Here is a 19,910-nt window from a genome sequence, read left to right as displayed (position 1 = left end):
GGCAGACTGTCCGAAGCCCGCCTAGATGGCGCCGGTTAGTGTATGCACATAATACATTTTATAACTGGCTGATTAAAATAAAACGCCAATGAAGATAGAAAATGTAATTTTGGAATAAATGAATTTGTAATTTTTCGGAATAATATTTGAGAATACGAGATGCATTATTAATGCGCTTTAGAAATCCTACTCAAATAACATTGAAAGTTCATTGTTAATGAACAAGTTTATGTAATTTTGCTTATTAAAAGGAGACTGAAACGATTACATACATTTTTGGGCCCGAATGTAACGTGATGAAACTAATATGAATTTAATAGATTCAGATTTATCAGTACCTTGCTGAAAATTATAAAAGTTTTCTCAATCTGAGAGCCGAGTTAATAAAGATTTAGTAAAAGTTAGGTTATGTTACAATCTCTTTAAAAGAGCTGAATAATAACTTATTTAAGCATAAGTAAATGTTTATTATATCCATTGGATAATCTTTTAAATGTCATATTATGAATGAATATCAATGATATATGGAATATGGAATTGCTATCCCACAATTCACACAGCGATCCATAATTTCAACAGTATCCAATGCAACAATTTCAAGTCAAACGTGTGAGCGATCTTCGGTGTCCAGTGTAGAAGCAATTGTCGTACAAGGCTGGCAGAGTTGGAATCCGTAATAATAAAGCAGTGATCGTTGAAAATATAAAAACAGCCCGATAGATACACACTCAAAATGCGTCGAAGATACAAAATGAGTAGAGCAGAAAAAACCAACAAGCGCCAAAAAATAATTGTATAATCTATGAACAAACGTCATGTCAGCTTACTGTCAAAGCTGTCATCAAAAATACAATCAATTTTAATCGATTTGAAATCGATAATCATATTACTTTGTTAAGTAATAATAGACTTTTTCTTCATTTATGTATATAATCGCAATTAAATCCGGCGTATACCGCACTTGTATACAACAAGTATAAATCGCTCATTTAATTACGTTGCATTAATTACCTAGTGCAATGTTTTTCTTTTTATAATCCTGTAATCGATTAATTAAATCGATCACACCGTTATACCGACAAAAACTAACTTTCTCATTTTTCTCCGGTCCCAGAAAGAGGATTGAGGTGATTTTTTATATTCTTATATAAAAAAATATGACAAATTTTTTAGACTACATTCCAAGTTATTACATTGTTGGCCCACGATTTTCCGTCTCCTTTCCGCTCGATAGAAACGAAAACTAAATCGCATTGCTACACGTGTTACGTCGCAAGGCTAATTTATATCACAACAATTCATTCATTCGTATTACTCACACACACTATATACTATAATAATATAGTACATATATTTATACTAGAGTACATACATATACTCTATTCATTTCAAATTGAACGATACGACTGTAATAACAAATTATATCATTCAACTCAGTACAGTGCTAGGTAGCGTAAGTAAGAATGAGGTCGGTTTTAGGATTGTGCCTTATATTTCTCGCGAATCAAGTCCAAGGCTATACAGTGTTAGTGATTACTGCTTTGCCGTTCAGGAGTCTTAATATCCTCGGAGCTAGTGTTGTTAGCCATCTCCTTAATGCCGGACATGAGGTATTGGGTTTTTTTATTTATTTATTTGCGACACTATAATGACGGTTTGAAGCAAGTGCAATTGCAAATCTTCACGGTGCTTTTGAAGTGGTATTAGCTTGGGTTTTTATTCTATTAATAGTTTGTATCGAACCGGAAGACGTAGCGTGGGTATGCCTCGTAATATCAATCGACAAACACTTAAAGGTCGCGGGGCTTCCCTGGATGTAGGCAATATAAGACGTACATTATTATATATCGTTTTGTTAACCTTGAGTAAGAGCTATGTCCAACAGACGTCTGTCCTACTACTAATGGTCAACCTCCCGTACTAATGGTCAACCTTCCGTTGATCTAAAAATCATTTAAACTCAATAAATTCACTAGTCTGTCTATTCAGATAGTAAAGTTGAGCATAGGCAATTCGGAGTACTTCAGGATTAGGTTTTTTTTATATTATGTAATTTGTACATAGTACCAGTTCTATCTGAAGGAAATTCTTATCTTATATTTTGATATGAATTATCTTCTTAACCTACAATATGTTTCTGTACATAGTTACATAACTACGTCATCTTACATCCGATTGTCAGTCAGGCGTCCAATACAATAGAACAGCGAATTAAATTAGATTAAGGCCATTCAATTGGTCGTGGCCTGATAGTTTAATAGGACGGTGTCCTTGGCAACAAACAAATCTAGTACTATGATTTAATTCTGGACAATAAACAATTTATATTTTTTCTAAATAACTAAATAAATAATAATACGAATAAATAACTACACATGTCTAACATCTGAATATTTGCTTTAAGTTAACGAATAATTACGCGTTCTATGGTTTCGTATTTACACGAAAATTCCAAAAATTTCAACTATTTCAACATGCTTCACTTGTATGTATGTTTGTATGTTTGTAGCTGACTTCTTTAGACGCGATTTTGACCCACTTTAAACGGCCAGATTTCATTCAAACTTTGTAGATTTATCGAGGACCGATGACAGTACACTAATTTGATAAAATTATTCCATTATTCAATTTGCAAAATAAGATTTTTTCCAATTTATATAATTTTTATCGATAGTCTATAAGGCAGGAATTGAGGAAATGTCACGTTCATGATAAATACATAAAAATATTAAAAAACATCTATGATGGAAGTATCAGCAGAGTCAAACTGGAAAAACGGGGAGAGGACATAAAAATCTGCCGAGGAATAAGACAGGGTGATCCTTTGTCGCCTAAGCTGTTTATAGCAGTACTACAGCTTATCTTTGAAAATGTACACTGGCCATCGAACGGAATCAAAGTAAATGGGAAGCGACTTACACATTTGAGATTTGCTGATGACATCGTTCTCTTCGCTGAAACAAACGAAAAACTCGAAAATATGATAAATATTTTAAGCGAGGAAAGCGAAAAAGTCGGTCTCAAAATGAATTAAGACAAAACCAAAGTAATGACAAACAGTAGTACTGATAGAATCAGCTTGTATGGCAAACCGTTAGAGTACGTAAACAGCTATATATATCTCGGAAAATTAATTTCATTTAAAGACAACAACGATGAAGAAGAAGTCGAACGCCGAATCAATATAACTTGGAGAAAATTGTGGAGCTTAAAGGAAATTCTAAAAGGGTCCTTCCCTCTTCACCTGAAAAAGACTGTGATGGATACCTGTATTCTTCCGACTCTCTTATATGGGTGCCAAACATGGACTTACAACACAAAAATAAAAACAAAATTAGCGACCTGTCAGAAAGCGATGGAAAGAAGTATATTGAATATAAGAAAAATACAAAGCTGATAGATGCTCTCAGGTACGCTCTGACACAAAAGTGGCGCTGGGCAGGACATCTTGCGAGATATACGGATAAAAGATGGACATTACAAATTACAACATGGGAAGGACCAGCGGGCAAAAGAAGCAGAGGACGACTAAGAAGCAGATGGATCGACGAAATAATAGCAGCAACTGGAAAAGAATGGAGAAACAAAGCCAAGGATAGGTTAGAGTGGAGCAAGCTGGAGGAGGCCTATACCCGAATGGGTGTTTTTTTCTTTTTTTCTATTTGTGTTTTGGAAATAAAATGGGCTTATTATTATTATTATAAGGCAGGAATTGATGTTCAAGTACTTAAAAGTTTTAAAAATACGCTTTTATAGAAAATTTTTCTAAAAAATGAAAAATAAATAATAGTTTAAAAAAACTAAAAAACACGCTTTATATAAAATTCAATTACAAAATAGAAAATTAATTTTAATAAATTTTAATTGAAAATAGTGTAAAATAAATATATTTCATTAAAAAAAAAGCGTGGGGTGCTTTTTAAGATATTATTGAAATAATAATATAATTCTTCTACTCGTATATGTCAGAAAAATATTTATAACTAACTAGCGGACCCGGCAAGCTTTGTTCCGCCACACGGTTTGTTTCAAACACATCAACCGGTCAACTTAAAAATTTAACCATAGAATGTCAGTTGCGTTTTGTTATTCCACATCAGTTTTGTTATACCACGTTTTATGTCACGTCCCACGGGAATGTGATAAAAAGTATCCTATGTCCTTCTCCTGGCTGTAAGCTACCTCCTCACCAATTTTCAGCCAAATCAGTTCAGCCGTTCTTGAGTTATAAATGGTGTAACTAACACGACTTTCTTTTATATATATAGATAACACCATGCACCCCACGCCTTTTTTTACAATAATGTATATATATATTTTTACACTATTTTTAATTTATATTTATTAAAATTTACTTTTCTATTTTTTAGTTGAATTTTATCTAAAGCGTGTTTTTTAGTTTTTTTAAGCTATTATTTATTTTTTCCCCTATCTATGCTGATAGCCTTGAGAGGCTATTTCAACATCTCCTTGTCGTGTAGGTGAGCTCACGGGGCTCTAACCGGGAGTGTTGCTAACACTGGCCCTAGCAAGAGCAATGCTTCGCAGAATCTATCGGATCGGATACGCGACCCACTGATAAGATCCGGCGAGAAACTCAGTGGGCTGTATCGGTGGGTTAATTCGCTCGTCGAGCCCTTCGTCGCAAGCGACAGGTTCGGCGAGGACGGTGACCGGAAGCTCCGATAACGACCCATAAGGTGCACTTGTATGCTCATCTAGAGCAATAAGAAGAAGCGTCAAAAAAGCAGCTAATAAGCTATCTAATATGAGTATTCATGATCCCAGTTCAAGCGACAAAGCCAATATGAAGAATACCTTAACTCACGACTGCATTTCGCTGTAATTTTCCAGGTAACTTACATTACAACATCTCCTCTTAAGGAGAAACCGAATAAAAACTACCGAGAAATAGACGTCAGCGCAAATAACGAAATCTTTAAAGGTAGGTAATTACTGTTGGTAGGACCTGTTGTGAGTCCGCGCGGGTGGGTACCACCACCTTGCCTATTTCTGCCGTGAAGCAGTAATGCGTTTCGGTTTGAAGGGTGGGGCAGCCGTTGTAACTTACTTGATATCTTAGAACTTATATCTCAAGGTGGGTGGCGCATTTACGTTGTAGATGTCTATGGTCTCCGGTAACCACTTAACACTAGGTTGGTCGTGAGCTAATTTTAGTAAGCCCGGTTCCCTTGCCTAGCTTAGGTTCTCGAATTAATTCTAATAAATAATGACCGAGCTTTGTTGGGTTTTTTTTTTATAAATTGTGTGTTTTAGAAATTATATTTAAATACGAATTACATATTGATGAAATAAGAATAATATTTTTCGATCGTACTAACAGCATAATAAAAAAATATGAGCTGGTTATTTAAAGAAAAAATAAAAATTATCGATAAAGTTGATTATTGAAAACACGAATAAAACAACATTTTCTGCAAATAAATCGTAGCTAGATCGATTTATCGCCCCCGAAATCCCCTGTATACTAAATTTTATGAAAATCGTTGGAGCCGTTTCCGAGATTCAGATTATATATATATATTTATATACAAGAATTGCTCGTTTAAAGATATAAGATAAGATATATGTCAAGGTATTACGTCGCGTTTGATATACAAGTATCGACTACAAGTTTAGTGAAGTAATGACGTATGATGACATTTGAATGTAAAATACTAAGCTCTACCATAATTAATCATTAAATAAATTGCCTCTCTGTCTCAGATGAACTAAGAATAGTATTTTATCTTCATAAATAAAAACATTCACTTGATTTTAAAATACTCCGTGATTCGTAACGTCTTGTTTTGGTATTTATGACAGTTTTTGTGTCTACTTCAATAAAAATCTTTAAATTCTTAGGTGAAGAAATGATTGATATAGCCTGTTTAATGGATAACAAAGTCGAAATGAATAACATCTTTGATCTACAAAATATTACTATCGCAAACGCATTGATGACATTCGAAAACGAAGACGTAAAGAAGTTAATACAAAACACGAATGAAAGTTTTGATGTGGTCATTGCAGATTACATAGAAACAGAAGTTTATGCCGCGTAAGTATATTTACTATAACTCATGTCTAAGTGCTCAATGTAAGTAAATATAATTATCGAAATGGTTTTCAGGAAATATAAAATTAAACAAAAAGTTTGTTCAAAGCTATTAAATCATACAGCTGAATCTTATAAACCTAAGCTTTTTTTCTCCCTACCTATGCTGATAGCCTTTGAGAAGCAATAAGGAAAACTCTCTAATCGACACTAACCCCCGTATCTTTAGTCGTTTACACGAGCTTAACTCGACTCGACTCAACCTCCAACGCGCGTTTTGGTATGCTTAGTCGTAAAAATAAACTCCACTCAAACGTCCTTGGAAAATTTTCCTAACTGGAGTGGAGTTAACGAACTGTCAAGTCAAGGTACGTCGCGACGTACCTTGACTTGACAGTTAGACATTTGAAACTCCTTATTTTATTTACCTACATAAGAGTCATATTTTGCTTACTACCTAATAAATAAAGTCAATGCGATTATAAGTTTTATTTATATAATAATAAACTGGTGGTTGTGGAAAAGCACTTCAAGAACACGATGCAATCAAAATCACAAAACGACGAATAAAAATACAAAGCCGGGTCCGAAATCTAAAATAATAATGGGTTAGAAAATAAATAATACACTTTCAAATTTACCGCACGCACACATATTTACCAATAACTCGAGGACAGTTGAGGAATATTGTAATAGTCGACCAAATACCAAACTCGAGTATGTTTGGGAGGAATGCTCGAGCATCATCGGATGAGTTAAGAGTGAGGGCTATTTTACGAAACGTCTAAAGATACGGGCATGACCTTTTATCTTTTGAATAAGGAAAAATATTACGTCATGATTATGTCAAAACTTTCCTGATTCTATTATAATTTACAGTTTACCTTACACAACGTTAAGTTTGATCTCGTAAATAATGAAGGCATGTAATATCAGTTTCTCAGCACTGTATGGATGTCCTTTGATATGGCTGTCTTCGCTGAAGACTAATTGGCAAACTCTACGTTTGATCGACGAACCAACAAATCCCGCTTATACAGTCAGCTCGATATCAATGAACTATCCACCTTTGAACTTTAAACAGCGAATCGAGGAACTATGGGCCCAATGGAAATGGCAAATAGTTAAAAGGTAACCACTATTTAAACTTTGTTATTGACTACTTCAATCCTATATTTCAAAGAACGCAGCAGTATGAACACCGGTAATTTTTAAGGCAGGCATTAACCTCCGTCTTTCGTCTGCTTCTATGACCACACCAGTATAATTAGCTATTTAAATAAATGTAACATAAAATATAATGTTTTTTGCAGACTCTATATTGTTTCACAAGAGGAAAAGATTTATGACAATCATTTCGTACCTTCTATAAGGAAAAGAGGTATTAAGCCGCCAAATTATGAAGACCTGGTCTATAATGCTTCGCTGGTGCTAGCAAACGATCATCACTCATTGGGAAATTTGCCTAAAACACCACAGAATTTCAAACAAGTTGGAGGCTTTCATATAAGTAGTGTTGTGAAGCCTTTGGATAAGGTAGCTCAAACTAATTTTAATTCTATCATACTGACCCCACTACTTTTTATATTTCGGCCGGAAGGACTTATGTACCTACATAATAGAAGTCTGTTTAGCTTTCATTCAAAAGATACAAGCTTTTGGAGTTGTCGGATTGTTGACGGCCCGCAAGCCTTTCCAACTTTACCAGGGCGGGTGAGTGAATAGAGGCAACGCCACGAAAGGTGGAGTTTCTTAAAAACTACCTGAGTGCTATCGAGGGAACCGTGAACATCCGGCGAGAATCTCAGCTAGTTGATTTTAGGGTCTAAGTATCACATCGATCTCTTGGACCAGGACGCGTCAAAGGTGGAAGAAACAAATATGCGTCCATTGTTTGCTCAGACTACAACCACTAATTTATTAAAATAAAACAATGCATTACGGCCAAGAATACCTCAGAATGAAATGCGTCATTAATTTTATCCAAACAGACTCATTCTTCAATTTACAATATTGGAAATTCCTTAGTGTATAATTTATGACGCAGCCAATATTCAAGCAACATCCTGTTTGACATGAGGATGATGACATCTTTAAAAATCATCAATCCTAACTTAACAGGGTTTGAAAATTAGTGCATTTTGTTACCAACAATAGATTTTCAATTTATTAGACTTAAATTGGCAATAAATAGTTGGATGGAGGCGGCACAGGACTGATGGTTGTGGCAAGCCTTATGAAAAGTCTATGTCCATGTGTGGGCATCTGAGAGCTGATAGATGACATAATAAATAAATTAGCAATACCTTTGAATGCTTTTAAAAATAAAATCATACATTTCCTCGTTTGTCAAGATTCCGAGCTCTACTTTTTATTTTCTTGTATTTATGTCTGGTGCTAACAAGACATGTTTGTTAACCTTTTTATTAACAGGTACTACAAAACATAATGGACTCCTCGAAAGACGGAGTTGTCTACTTCAGTATGGGATCGGCCTGGCAAAGCAAAGACATACCGGAGCACATCGTGAATGAATTGCTCAAAGTATTCGGGAATCTTAAACAAACGGTGATATGGAAATTTGAAAAAAATCTGAGCGATTTACCAAAGAATGTTCACATTGTTCAGTGGGCACCACAAACAAGCATTTTAGGTAGCGTTTGTTCCCGCCACAGGCGAAGATATTTGTACAAATTGATGATTAACAAGATTTACGGAACAATTACACCAACTTCACCTAGAATTATAACTGAGCAGATTATACAGAAACCACCCAACGCGACTTTACCCTCAATAGTGATTTTAATAATACTTTATTATTTAAAATACTAGGTGACCCGGCAAACTTTGTTCCGCCTTAGAGGCAATAAATGAGCAGACTTTTGATTTTATCATGGTCAATTTCTTATTTGGATAATTAATATAAATTAAAATAGCAAGTATTTTAATGATACTTTTAATGATACTTTGGCCATGTATTTTAGCTGGTATTATTATTATTGTATTTTCTTGTTCATCTTCAGTCCTTTCACTCGCAATGTTTCAAATCCTAGTTGCATTACGGCTTCGTCGGGAAAGATTTGATAGTGCTGGTCGCGGCATGGCTTTCGTAATGATTACCTATCTCGGCACAATAAATTCGAAACAAACACATCAACCGGTCAACTTTAAAATTCTACTATAATTAGCCATAGACTACATTACGTTTAGCTGTCAGTTGCATTTTGTTATTCCATATCAGTTGCGTTTTTTAAGCTACGTTTTATGTCGCGTCCCACGGGAACGTGATAAAAAGTATCCTATGTCCTTCTCCTGGTTCTAAGCTACCTCCCCAGCAATTGCATTTGTGCATAGTTTACCAATTCGCATATTTCTGTTGCGACAAAGTCTGGTCATAATCATCAACTAATACCCATTGATTGTCTTCCAATGCACTTCAACTACTGTCCACGATGGGCTGTGCGTTTTACGGTCTGGTGTTTTTTGGACCTCTTGGACTTCTGCAATTTCATTGATGCCCATACAGTTTCATGCATGTCCATTAAATGACTTTCAATTTACAGCTCATCCAAATTGCCTCCTATTTATATCGCATGGTGGACTTCTATCATCAACAGAAGCTATACATTTCGGGGTTCCCATTATAGGAATACCTATTTTTTACGATCAATTTGTAAACATCCAGAAAGCCGTGATGTCTGGTTATGGTATACAAATTAAATTGAATTACGAGCTCCCAAGAAGCTTAGAGAAGGCTCTTGGAGAAATGTTAAGCGATAAGAAGTAAGTGCTTTTTTATTGCTTGTGACGTATATAGATGCGAGGACGAGCTCACAGTCCGATTGGTGTTACCGGAACCCATAAGCATCTACAACGTGAATGCCGCCACACAGCTTGAGACATGAGTTCTAAGGTCTCATAAGATCCTTCATTAGCGATCTATGGATGAGCGCATCTGTTCCATGTCAGGAATATTACATTTAACTGATTACGGGTTCTTGAACATTTCTGCCTATTTCTTTCCTGTAAGAGACTGAGGTAAGGTGAAGGCTGTACGTCCTCGCCACGCTAACGTCTAGCTTACGATCGGATGCGATAACAGCTCACGAAACTGCTGTTATTTTACTGAAATTAAATAAAATGCCATTGTATTTTGAGTGTTTATATATTTTTTATTGCCCTTGTCGGCAGACGAGCATACGGCCCACCTGATGGTGAGTGGTCACCGTCGCCCATGAACTTCAGCAATGCCAGGGGCAGTGCCAAGCCGCTGCCTATCGTTAAGTACTCTCCACAAACCTCGTTTGAAGAAGGATATGTCCTCATGTCATGTTCCAATAAACATAAGAACTGTTGAGCACTTGAAGGGCGCCATTGAATCTATATAAGTATAAGTATAAATCTACAGTGGTTTTTACGGATGTTCCGTTATAACTACTGAACCGTGCATCCGATTGACTCGAAACTTGGTATCCATGTAGAAAATAATATACTTAATGTATAGGCTAATAATAACATATGTATGAGTGTTGGACTCCCTACACCAGTTGCGGGGGCGTTAATGATGAGAATCTTTGTGGGGGTGAGAAATAATAATGTTAATTTTAAATGCCCAGCGAAGCGGACGGGTACAGCTAGTATAAATATAAATTACTATCGTTTAGTACCTAGGGTTGTTTTCCTCTTATTGTTAATATATAATATTATACACATGCAAAACACTATTAGTACTTATGAAATAGTGTTTGACTTATTTATACTGAGTGAGAGTTTCCCACTAGTAATTTTATATAACCGTTTTAATTTTTATCTAGATACCGAGAAAAAGCAAAATACCTTTCCTTGATCTTCCATGATCGTCCGGTGTCTCCGGGTGCTGAGCTGGTCCACTGGGTGGAGCACGTCGTCAAGACTAGAGGAGCTCTCCATCTGCGCTCGCCAGCACTGCACGTGCCTTTCTACCAGAAGCTGTACTTAGATCTGCTGGCAGCTATTGCAATGACATTGCTTATGATCAAATTGGTTATTGAAAAAACTCTCTCAAGTTTCTATAAGAAGACATTAAAACGGAAAGAAGATTAAATGATACCATTCAACTTTGATAGCATTTCGTACAATTATGGATATTTTTGATTTGCAACCGACTTACATCTGAATTAATGACTCCACCAAGTAATAATAATAATAATTACATTTATTTACTCCACAATACTACAATGAATATGACATAAATTTCTAATTCTAAACAATATTACAATATATTAATTATACTGACAGTGGAGATAAAAAGGCCGCGACTCAGCTTTGTGTATGTTGCCGCCTGTAATTTTAATCTATAAACTAATCAAAAAAAAAAAAATCTAATAATACTTAAATTTAAATATGTGGCATAAATAATAAAGTTTATTATTTATTCATTATTTTCTTCACTCATTGATGATGCATGCCTGTTGTTTCCGGCCAGTTCCATGCCACGACACGGCTTAAGCGACATTTTTGCAATTTTATAATAGAGCCATTTAATATTTAAAATTTGGAAATAATATCATAACAAAAAAATTCTTTAGCTATTTTAATGGAGTAAACTTAATTGAAGTTCAATTCGAAAAAACATCGAAATGTTGATGCTAATACCAAATAAAATACACAATTAATTAAAAATATAAATGTTACGCATATTAAGTGAAATGTCGCTAAAACCACCCCTCGATATAAAAATATTCAATTCTTCTATCAATTACCAGTGAGACAGGTACAAAAATTCGTAATAGGTATAGATACAAGAGGAAATTTAACGGGACTATCATCGAATCCCTTCTCATTTATGTTCAAATATTTTAAGCCTACGTATCAGTTGCAGATAGCGTAAATACACAAATTAGAATACTTTTAATGAGAAAAATATAATAATACATTTCTAAAATTTAAAGTTGAAGATCACTGCTTTGCGATATTAGCTTTTCTGGAAACTATTACATACAACGTGAAGTAAATTTTTTTTTTTTTTTTTTTTACATGATTGAAAGTTTACTGGTGGCCCGAAGGCCTTTCCAGTTTCACCAGGACAACTGAGCGAGCAAAGGCTCAGCCAAGAGGGGCGGGATTTGCTAAATTTTAAATTATTAACATTTAAATATTTTTTAAATGTTTTGTATGGTTTTAATTTTCCTTTCCTGAAGAACGCAGGATAAAGCCTTTTTTTTATGATTGAAAGATTACTGGTTGTCCGGAGGCCTTCCCAGCTTCACCAGGACAGGTGGGCGAGCAAAGGCTCAGCCAGGAGGGGTGGGATTTGCTAACAACTGCCCGAGCGCCTCCGAAGGAGACCTAACAACTCAAGAGCAATTGTTTCGCGAATGAATCTACTACCGGATCGGAATCGCGACCCGCTGAGAAGATCCGGCGAGAAACTCAGCGGGCTGATGCATGGGTTAGGTTGCAAGTCGACCTCTTTGTCGAGTTCGACGACTACGGTTACCGGGGCCCCTAAGCCTGCCCCTAGAATTAGAGCTGAAGGCATCTAATGCAAAGGTTATTGGATCTGATGGATCCGTAAGGACGTGTCTAGGGCGTCGACGGTGACTGGCTCCTGCATGATCAGGATTCGGGGAGTAGTCAGCGGCGGCAACGATAAGGCGATTATCATGACGCATAGCCTTATCGAAGTATCGTTCCGACGCTGACTTCATGTATTTCCGAATTGATTCGAGGCCCAGGTCGTCGTGTAGGTCAACGTTCCTCACGAACCACGGAGCCCCGACAGCTAACCTACAAAAGCGGGATTGTAGGGATTGGAGGGTGTCTATGTGTGTGCGGGCCGCGTGAGCGAACACCACCCTCGCGTAAGTCATGACGGGCCTTATGCAAGTTTTGTAAAGTGTCACCTTGTTCCGAAGGGACATTTTACTCCGCTTACAGATCATGGGGTGGAGTCTACCGAGAATAAACGCGGCACGGTCACGGACTGATTTTATATGCGGGCGGAATGTCATAGATGCATCCAGGGTAACGCCCAGGTACTTGACCTTCCTAGCCCAGGGTATGGGTTGTCTAAAGAGAGTAATCGGGGGTGTGAGATTCCTCCTCCTAATCCGGGAGGAAATCCGTGTGGAGCTTCCCCTCTGAAATAGCACCGCAGTACTTTTCGCTGGGTTGATGTCTATGCGCCATTTTCGGAACCACTGTCCTAGGGCTAGGGCTGCGCTCTGAAGCTTCTTCGCGATTAGGGACTTATTTCTACTAGAATAGTAAACAGTCGTGTCGTCGGCGAATAAAGCTAAATGGGTCGGCGGCGACCGGGGAATATCGTTGACGAATAAGCTAAATAAGAGGGGTGAGAGGACAGAGCCTTGCGGGACTCCAGCTGTGAGAGGTCGTGGGGAGGAGCGGGTTCCCTCGACTCGATATCGAAAAGAGCGGTTCGACAAGAAGTCCCGTATGATGAGCACGAGACTATCCGGCACGCCCATGTTGAATAGTTTGAAAATCAAACCATTGTGCCAGACTTTGTCGAACGCTTTTGCGACGTCGAAGAAGAGAGCTCCCGTGTATAACGGTTTTGGTCGATTAAGCCCCACAAGAATGTGCTCCGTGAGGCGGTGCACCTGTTGAACGCATGAGTGATTTGTACGGAATCCGAATTGTTCATCGATGAGAATGCCCTTGGATGAGACGAAGTCTCTGAGGCGTTTGTAGAGCAGACGCTCATACAGTTTGCCTAGAGACATGAGGAGGCTAATCGGGCGGTAGCTCGTCGGATGATTTTTTGGTTTACCGGGTTTATGTATGCCGATAACGTCCGCTTCTTTCCACAACGCGGGAAAGATACAGTTCGCCATAGCGGCATTGAAAATAGATGCCAACATCACGATGAGTTGGACGGGTAGAAGTTTAATAACGCGGTTAGATATACCGTCGGAACCGGAACCGGGACGTAGGTCTTTGATCAAGTCTTTAACTTCCATCGGGGTGACGGGTGGTAACGCATCCGAGGGTGGCAAGGAGGCTCTACGTTCTACCTCACTGTCTACTAATTCTACATGAACAGGGTCCATGGATTGAGTGCTGGGCGTGCACTGGGTTTGCAGTGTATCGGCCAGCAGCTCTGCTTTTTCATCATCATCGAACGCCGCAAGTTGGCCTGAGGAGCCTACGAGGGGGGGCATAGTTACTACCGTATCCGCACAGTTCCCGGGCGGCAATGCCTTGCAATTAGGCGCAGGTACAAATTCCGAGAAACACTTGGGCCACAGATGTGCCACGAACAATGATCTATTATCACCGGTAGTCACTTCCGACAAAAAAACTTGGACGCCAGATGTGCCACGAACCGAGGTCGGGCAATCGAACGAACAATGAGCACGTCCACGCGCGTCGGTTGCTCAAATCGGAATGGCGAAACGACCTCTTGATGACTCCGCTTGAGGTACGAATGTTTGCAACCCGGTTGACTACGTCGGACCCTGGATAGACAGCTACTATGCGGCCCAGTCTCCATTTAAGTGGTGGGAGATTGTCTTCCTTCACCACAACCAGACTGAAGCTCAGCGATGACTGATTGGTGCGCCATTTTGTTCTTTGCTGCAGCTCACTAATATACTCCTTTGACCATCTGGCCCAAAAATGTTGTCGCATAAACTCTAACCGCTAGAACCTGGTGAGGTGACTTAGCCGGCAGTTCTTGTACTCAGCAGCAGGCATTGCAGTATGGGGCTGGCCAATGAGAAAATGCCCAGGAGTAAGCGGCATCATGTCGTTGGGATCGCTTGATAGTTGAGTCAGCGGACAATAATTTAATATTGCTTCGATTTGTGTTAGGACAGTAATCAGTTCCTCGGAAGTTAAATTACAATTTCCCAATACTTTGTGCATATGGAATTTAATAGATTTAACCCCTGCCTCCCAAAGACCTCCAAAATGAGGAGAGTAAGGTGGACACAGGTGGAAGTCGATCAAAACATCAGGCAAAGAATTGCAGTTAGATTTTAAAAATGTACCAATTTATTTATGGGCACCGACGAATGACGTACTATTATCCGAATATATATGAGTAGGCTTACCTCTCCGCGATACAAACCGGCGTAGCGCACAGAGAAAAACTATTGCTGGTTAAATCGCCTACTAATTCGATATGGATCGCCTTTGTTTTGAAACATGCAAAAATTGCGATGTAGACCTCGACCAAGGCGGTTAGCGGAGGAGATGGGTCCAGCGTAGTCGATGTCTACACACTCGAACGGGCGACCAGGAGTGAGGCGGTGCACAGGTAAATTTCCCATAAGAGGAGTAACTGTTTGTGCTCGCATGCGAGTACATCTTGTACAATTATGGTAATTGGCCTTGGCCAAATTGCGGCCGCCAATAGGCCAGTAGACCTCGTATAGAAGCTAATAATAGTTGGGGTCCAGCATGCATAAGCTTAATGTGCTCAGCCTTGAATGCGAGTTTTGTGAGAATATGAGTGGACTGTAGGATTATAGGATGTTATTTCTCATATGAAAACTCCGACGCGTTTTCAAACCTGCCACCAACACGCATAATTTGAGCGTCATCAAGAAAGACATTAAACTTGTTGAAGGGACTTTTAGGATATAACGAATGTCCTTGAGTTAGGAGCTTATATTCGACAAACGACTCAGATTGAGCTTTCCTAATAATCAAGTTCAAATGTGTTCTGTAACTGTTAAGAGCTTGAATGGCCGGTTTTTGGATATAGCTTTCTGCACAAATTTATGAATCTCAATGCATAGGCTACAGCAAGTTTTAGTCGAGATAGGTTTGAAAATCGGTTGAAATCATAAATAAATCATCACGTGGAACTGAAAGGTGCAACGAGACTTCAAGACGAACTTCAGGGAGTTTGGACTCGTTGTACTGGACTGGATTGGAAGGCACTGAGAGCAGTCTTGCTGCAGAAATTGAGGACCTGACCACCACAGATTTAGACCCTGCAAATTTACGACTTCGACGCCGCGAGAAATATGATCAGCAGAGTTTTCATCAGTGGGAACATGACGCCAGGTACAGTTCACAGTTTTCTCCATGATCTCCACCGTACGATTGCGAACGAAAGGCTGTAATTTACTAGGCAACATTTTAAGCCAGCCTAACACAGTCGTCGAGTCAGTCCAAAAAGTTTTATGCCTGACCTCAACCTGGAGTGAATCAATAAGCCTTCTCGTAGAGGCGCACTCCTACCAGAGCCCTGCAGTCAAGGGATCGTAGTTGGCTTTAATAGGGCCACTTTACTCTTGGCCATAAGTAACGAGACCTTGATTCGTCCATACACTTTCGCGCTTCGCGCGTAATGACAAGCACCATAGGCGCTTTGCGACGCATCTGTAAAAATGTGCAGATCTACGTAAGTATAAACCTCGCAAACAATAAAGGGAGGGATGCGCAAATTATTTAAAAGCAGAAGGCTTTTAATTATATTAGCCCAAAATTTTGGCTACTTCAAATGGGAGCTCTTCGTCCCATGATAACTTATAAACCCATAGTCGCTGCAATAGTATTTTAATAGGAACGATGCAGGAAGAAACTAGCCCCATGGGATCAAAAATGCGTGCAGTGACATAAAGCATAGAGCGTTTCGTAGAAGGCGAGGCTTCACACGAATCGACAGAGAAAGAAAGCTCATCTGTGGCTGTCTGCCAATTGAGGCCTAATGTCTTACACGATTCAAGGGATCCGATATTTAAACTGAGGGACGAACAGAGTAGAGGATCGTTGGACTTCCACTTGCGCAGAGGCATCCTGGCGGAGGCAAGCTCTGCGGCAACTTACTTCTTAATGTCCAAGGACTCCTGAAATAAGTCAGACCTCGTGAGGGATCATACACGTAAAAGCGTGAATGATGATGATCTCTAAGATCTTCTTGTCACTGCACTCAAGGCCGATCTGCTTAAGATATTGTGGCAAAGTAACCAGAGCAGTTGTCCGTCACTTAAGCAGTCCGCAGATTGTTTTAGGGTACACGCACACAAAAACGACCATCAGCTAGACATTTCGTATTTTTAACGAAATGTTCTTCACATTTTCGTTCCTCCTCGGAGTATGATGACTTAAGGCCGACTTCCTTAAGCTGCCAGAACCGCGACAGCAAGTTCTGAGTGTCATCAACGCCGAGATCAAGATCTTGAGAAATGTCTGCAAGTTTTGTAAAGTTGCGCATTAGGGGAGCAGATCCATGACCATCACATAGATCCCTGAAAACCACCAACCAGCCAAGTCGAGTTTCCCAGAGGATCGAGATGTTATCTCCCAGATGGATCTTTCGCGTCCGGAGCAGGTACCAAAAGATATTAGATCCAATAATCATAACAATTTCTGACGCCCTATAAAATTGGGGATGGGCTAAAATAATATTAGCAGGAATATTTAAATGCGAAACATCAAATTAATGGCAAGGCATGTCGTCAGTTATGGACGGCAATACATAACAAAGAAGACATTTGGAATAATTTTCAGTGCGTGGACTGAAAGAAACATAACATATTTTTGAAGTGCAGGGACACAATTTGTTATGTAAACAAAATTGTTCGTAGTCATAAATTGCGGCTGCGCCTGCAAGCTCCGTTGCTTTTTACTTTTTAAGTTCAGACGCGAATAAGCGCTCCGATTAACGAGTTGTGTTATTAAAGTATCTCACTTCCGACAACGCCCTGAACAATTATTCACCACTACTAAAATAACTCCTAAAGTGGTGACCCCGTGAGTGAACACATTGATTTTTTTAATTAAGCTTTTCATAAAATGAACCCCCAAACGCCATGTGATGGTGACGCGAGAGCAGAGACCAGAGGCGATGGCAGTGAGAGAATACTGGAAAGCATCAGCGTTTCGTCACAGATACCGTAATTCTGGGCAGACCGAACGCGACTCTGGTTTGTTCAGTTCGAGGCTGCCGTAGAAAGTCAACGGCTGTCAGATACGGTCAAGCAAAATCTGGTGGTTACGAAGCTCTCTAAAAGCGCTATCGAACAAGTAAGTGATTTATTACTCGCGCCTCCGGAAACAAAGAAATATGAAATCTTGAAGGAGAGGTTACTACGAGTGTTTGATGAGTCGGAGACTAGGAAACTCGAGAAGCTTATTGGAGAGGTGGAGCTGGGAGATCAGCGACCGTCACAACTGCTGCGGACGATGCGTGGTTTGGCGAGAGGAAAAATACCCGATGACACGTTGAAGCTGATGTGGCAATCACATCTGCCAACTGCTGTACGTGCTATACTGTCAGTGACAGAAGCCAAGGATCTAGATACATTAGCGATGATTGCGGATACGATCCTAGAAAATACCAACACGGTTCACATTGAAGAAGTTGAGGCTGCGGAGACCAGGGGGCCAGTGACACGGGACTTATCATTGGAAATTAGCATGTTATAACGAGAGCTAGCCACGATGAACCTACGCCTTGGAGACTTAGAATGGAGCCGAGCGAGGAGGCGACACGTCACCGGATGGAGATCAAGATCAGCTTTTAGGGGCGAAGGTATTCCCTGTAAAAAGAAAAATGATAACTGGTTGTGTTTTTACCATTTTCGCCACGAGATGCGTGAAACCCTTTTTTTGGGTAGAGTGCCGAACCTCCTACGAGGTCCCCGCGCAAAAGGGGCGGGGTATGTGAGATTCAACGATCTGCATGGTGTTGTGAGCAGACCGTGGGCCCAAGAATTTTAGGGTCCACCCACTAAACGACTCCCCTGCACTCTTACACCCGACGTCCGATCCCCTCCGAGGTCAGAACCCGGATGAGGTAGGGAGGTTACCGAGGTCAACACTACAACCAGACGGCGCGGCTCACCCCAAGGACGCCCAGCCAACGAAGCCTTCGAGGCGAATCGAATTCTAGCGAGGCCCTGAGGTAGTGGAATTTATTAATTTCTCTTATCGCCTCGTTCGAATGTATAAGACAACTGAAGGTGTCATGGAATTCCAGCTAGTTGTTATATAAACCATTAAATTTGGGTAGGTTAATGATAGATAATTTAACCAGGTGATGATTGCTCACATGAGAACAACTCTCAAAACTATGCGCATCGATTTGTAACAATTTAGAATTACGAGAAAGAATCTCCTGAGCCTGTGAAAGGCTTTTGTAATAAATCGATACGAAATCTTCTCTCTCTGTGCTTTGCGAGCTGAAATCGTCAGCGAGGCATTCTATTTTAGTTTGTACTACGTCATATTGTTCAAATAATAATTCGATCTTACAGATTCTAAATTGCAATTTATTAACTTGTTGCTGATTCAACGTACCGGTTCAATTACCTCAAAATACCGAGTAATGGGCTACACATCACTGAAACGTCCTGAAAATCAAACTTTGATCATTTCCGTTATTTCCTGGGTATCCGGCTCGAAGGACCATGTAGCGGACGGTTTCTTATTAAGATTTACTTTGGGCTTGTGAGGAGGAAAATTATACAATAAAATAAAATTATGATGCAAATTTCGTAGCTGACAGTTTAATTGACAACCTTAGAAACAAATTAAAAATGATAAAAATATAAATGACAGTTGTTGTTTTGCAACTAAACTTTTTACTGCGGTTCCGAACAGATGTATCTAATAAATGTTACTCTATTGACTGATTAAAAAAAACGCCAATGAACATAGAAAAAGTAATTTTGGAATAAATGAATTTGAAATTTTTGGGAATAATCTTTGAGAATACGAGATGCATTATTAATGTGCTTTAGAAATCCTACCCAAATAACATTGAAAGTTCATTGTTAATAAACAAGTTTATGTAATTTTGCTTATTAAAATTTCCACTCGATAGAAACGAAAACTAAATCGCATATCTTACACGTGTTTCGGCGCGAGACTCATTTATATCCTAACAAAT

At 39.1% G+C, this 19,910-nt stretch overlaps 1 protein-coding gene and 1 pseudogene across 1 annotated transcript; both read left to right on the top strand.

The window, feature by feature from the left end:
• Nucleotides 1-1,387: 1,387 nt before the first annotated feature.
• LOC114239424 (UDP-glucosyltransferase 2-like) lies at nucleotides 1,388-12,053 on the top strand. The gene is made up of 8 exons (XM_089728745.1): nucleotides 1,388-1,610; nucleotides 4,855-4,945; nucleotides 5,866-6,061; nucleotides 6,995-7,189; nucleotides 7,372-7,594; nucleotides 8,492-8,711; nucleotides 9,622-9,841; nucleotides 10,873-12,053. The coding sequence occupies exons 1-8, from the start codon at nucleotides 1,464-1,466 to the stop codon at nucleotides 11,138-11,140; spliced, it is 1,560 nt and encodes a 519-aa protein (XP_089584871.1). The 5' UTR covers nucleotides 1,388-1,463; the 3' UTR covers nucleotides 11,141-12,053.
• A 1,835-nt stretch (nucleotides 12,054-13,888) lies between these two features.
• Nucleotides 13,889-19,890, top strand: LOC149502666 (uncharacterized; annotated as a pseudogene).
• Nucleotides 19,891-19,910: the final 20 nt, after the last annotated feature.

This window comes from Bombyx mandarina, chromosome 07, assembly GCF_030267445.1.
Source record: "Bombyx mandarina strain Sakado chromosome 07, ASM3026744v2".
Classification (NCBI taxonomy): Eukaryota; Metazoa; Arthropoda; class Insecta; order Lepidoptera; family Bombycidae; genus Bombyx; species Bombyx mandarina.
This window is presented reverse-complemented; position numbering and strand designations above follow the sequence as displayed.

Bases quoted from the DNA above. Each gene is read 5' to 3' on its own strand.
- LOC114239424 (XM_089728745.1), top strand. From the start codon at position 1,464: ATGAGGTCGGTTTTAGGATTGTGCCTTATATTTCTCGCGAATCAAGTC. The intron at 7,595-8,491 runs GTAGCTCAAACT...TTTTATTAACAG, and splicing joins TTGTGAAGCCTTTGGATAAG to GTACTACAAAACATAATGGA. The intron at 8,712-9,621 runs GTAGCGTTTGTT...TTCAATTTACAG, and splicing joins ACCACAAACAAGCATTTTAG to CTCATCCAAATTGCCTCCTA.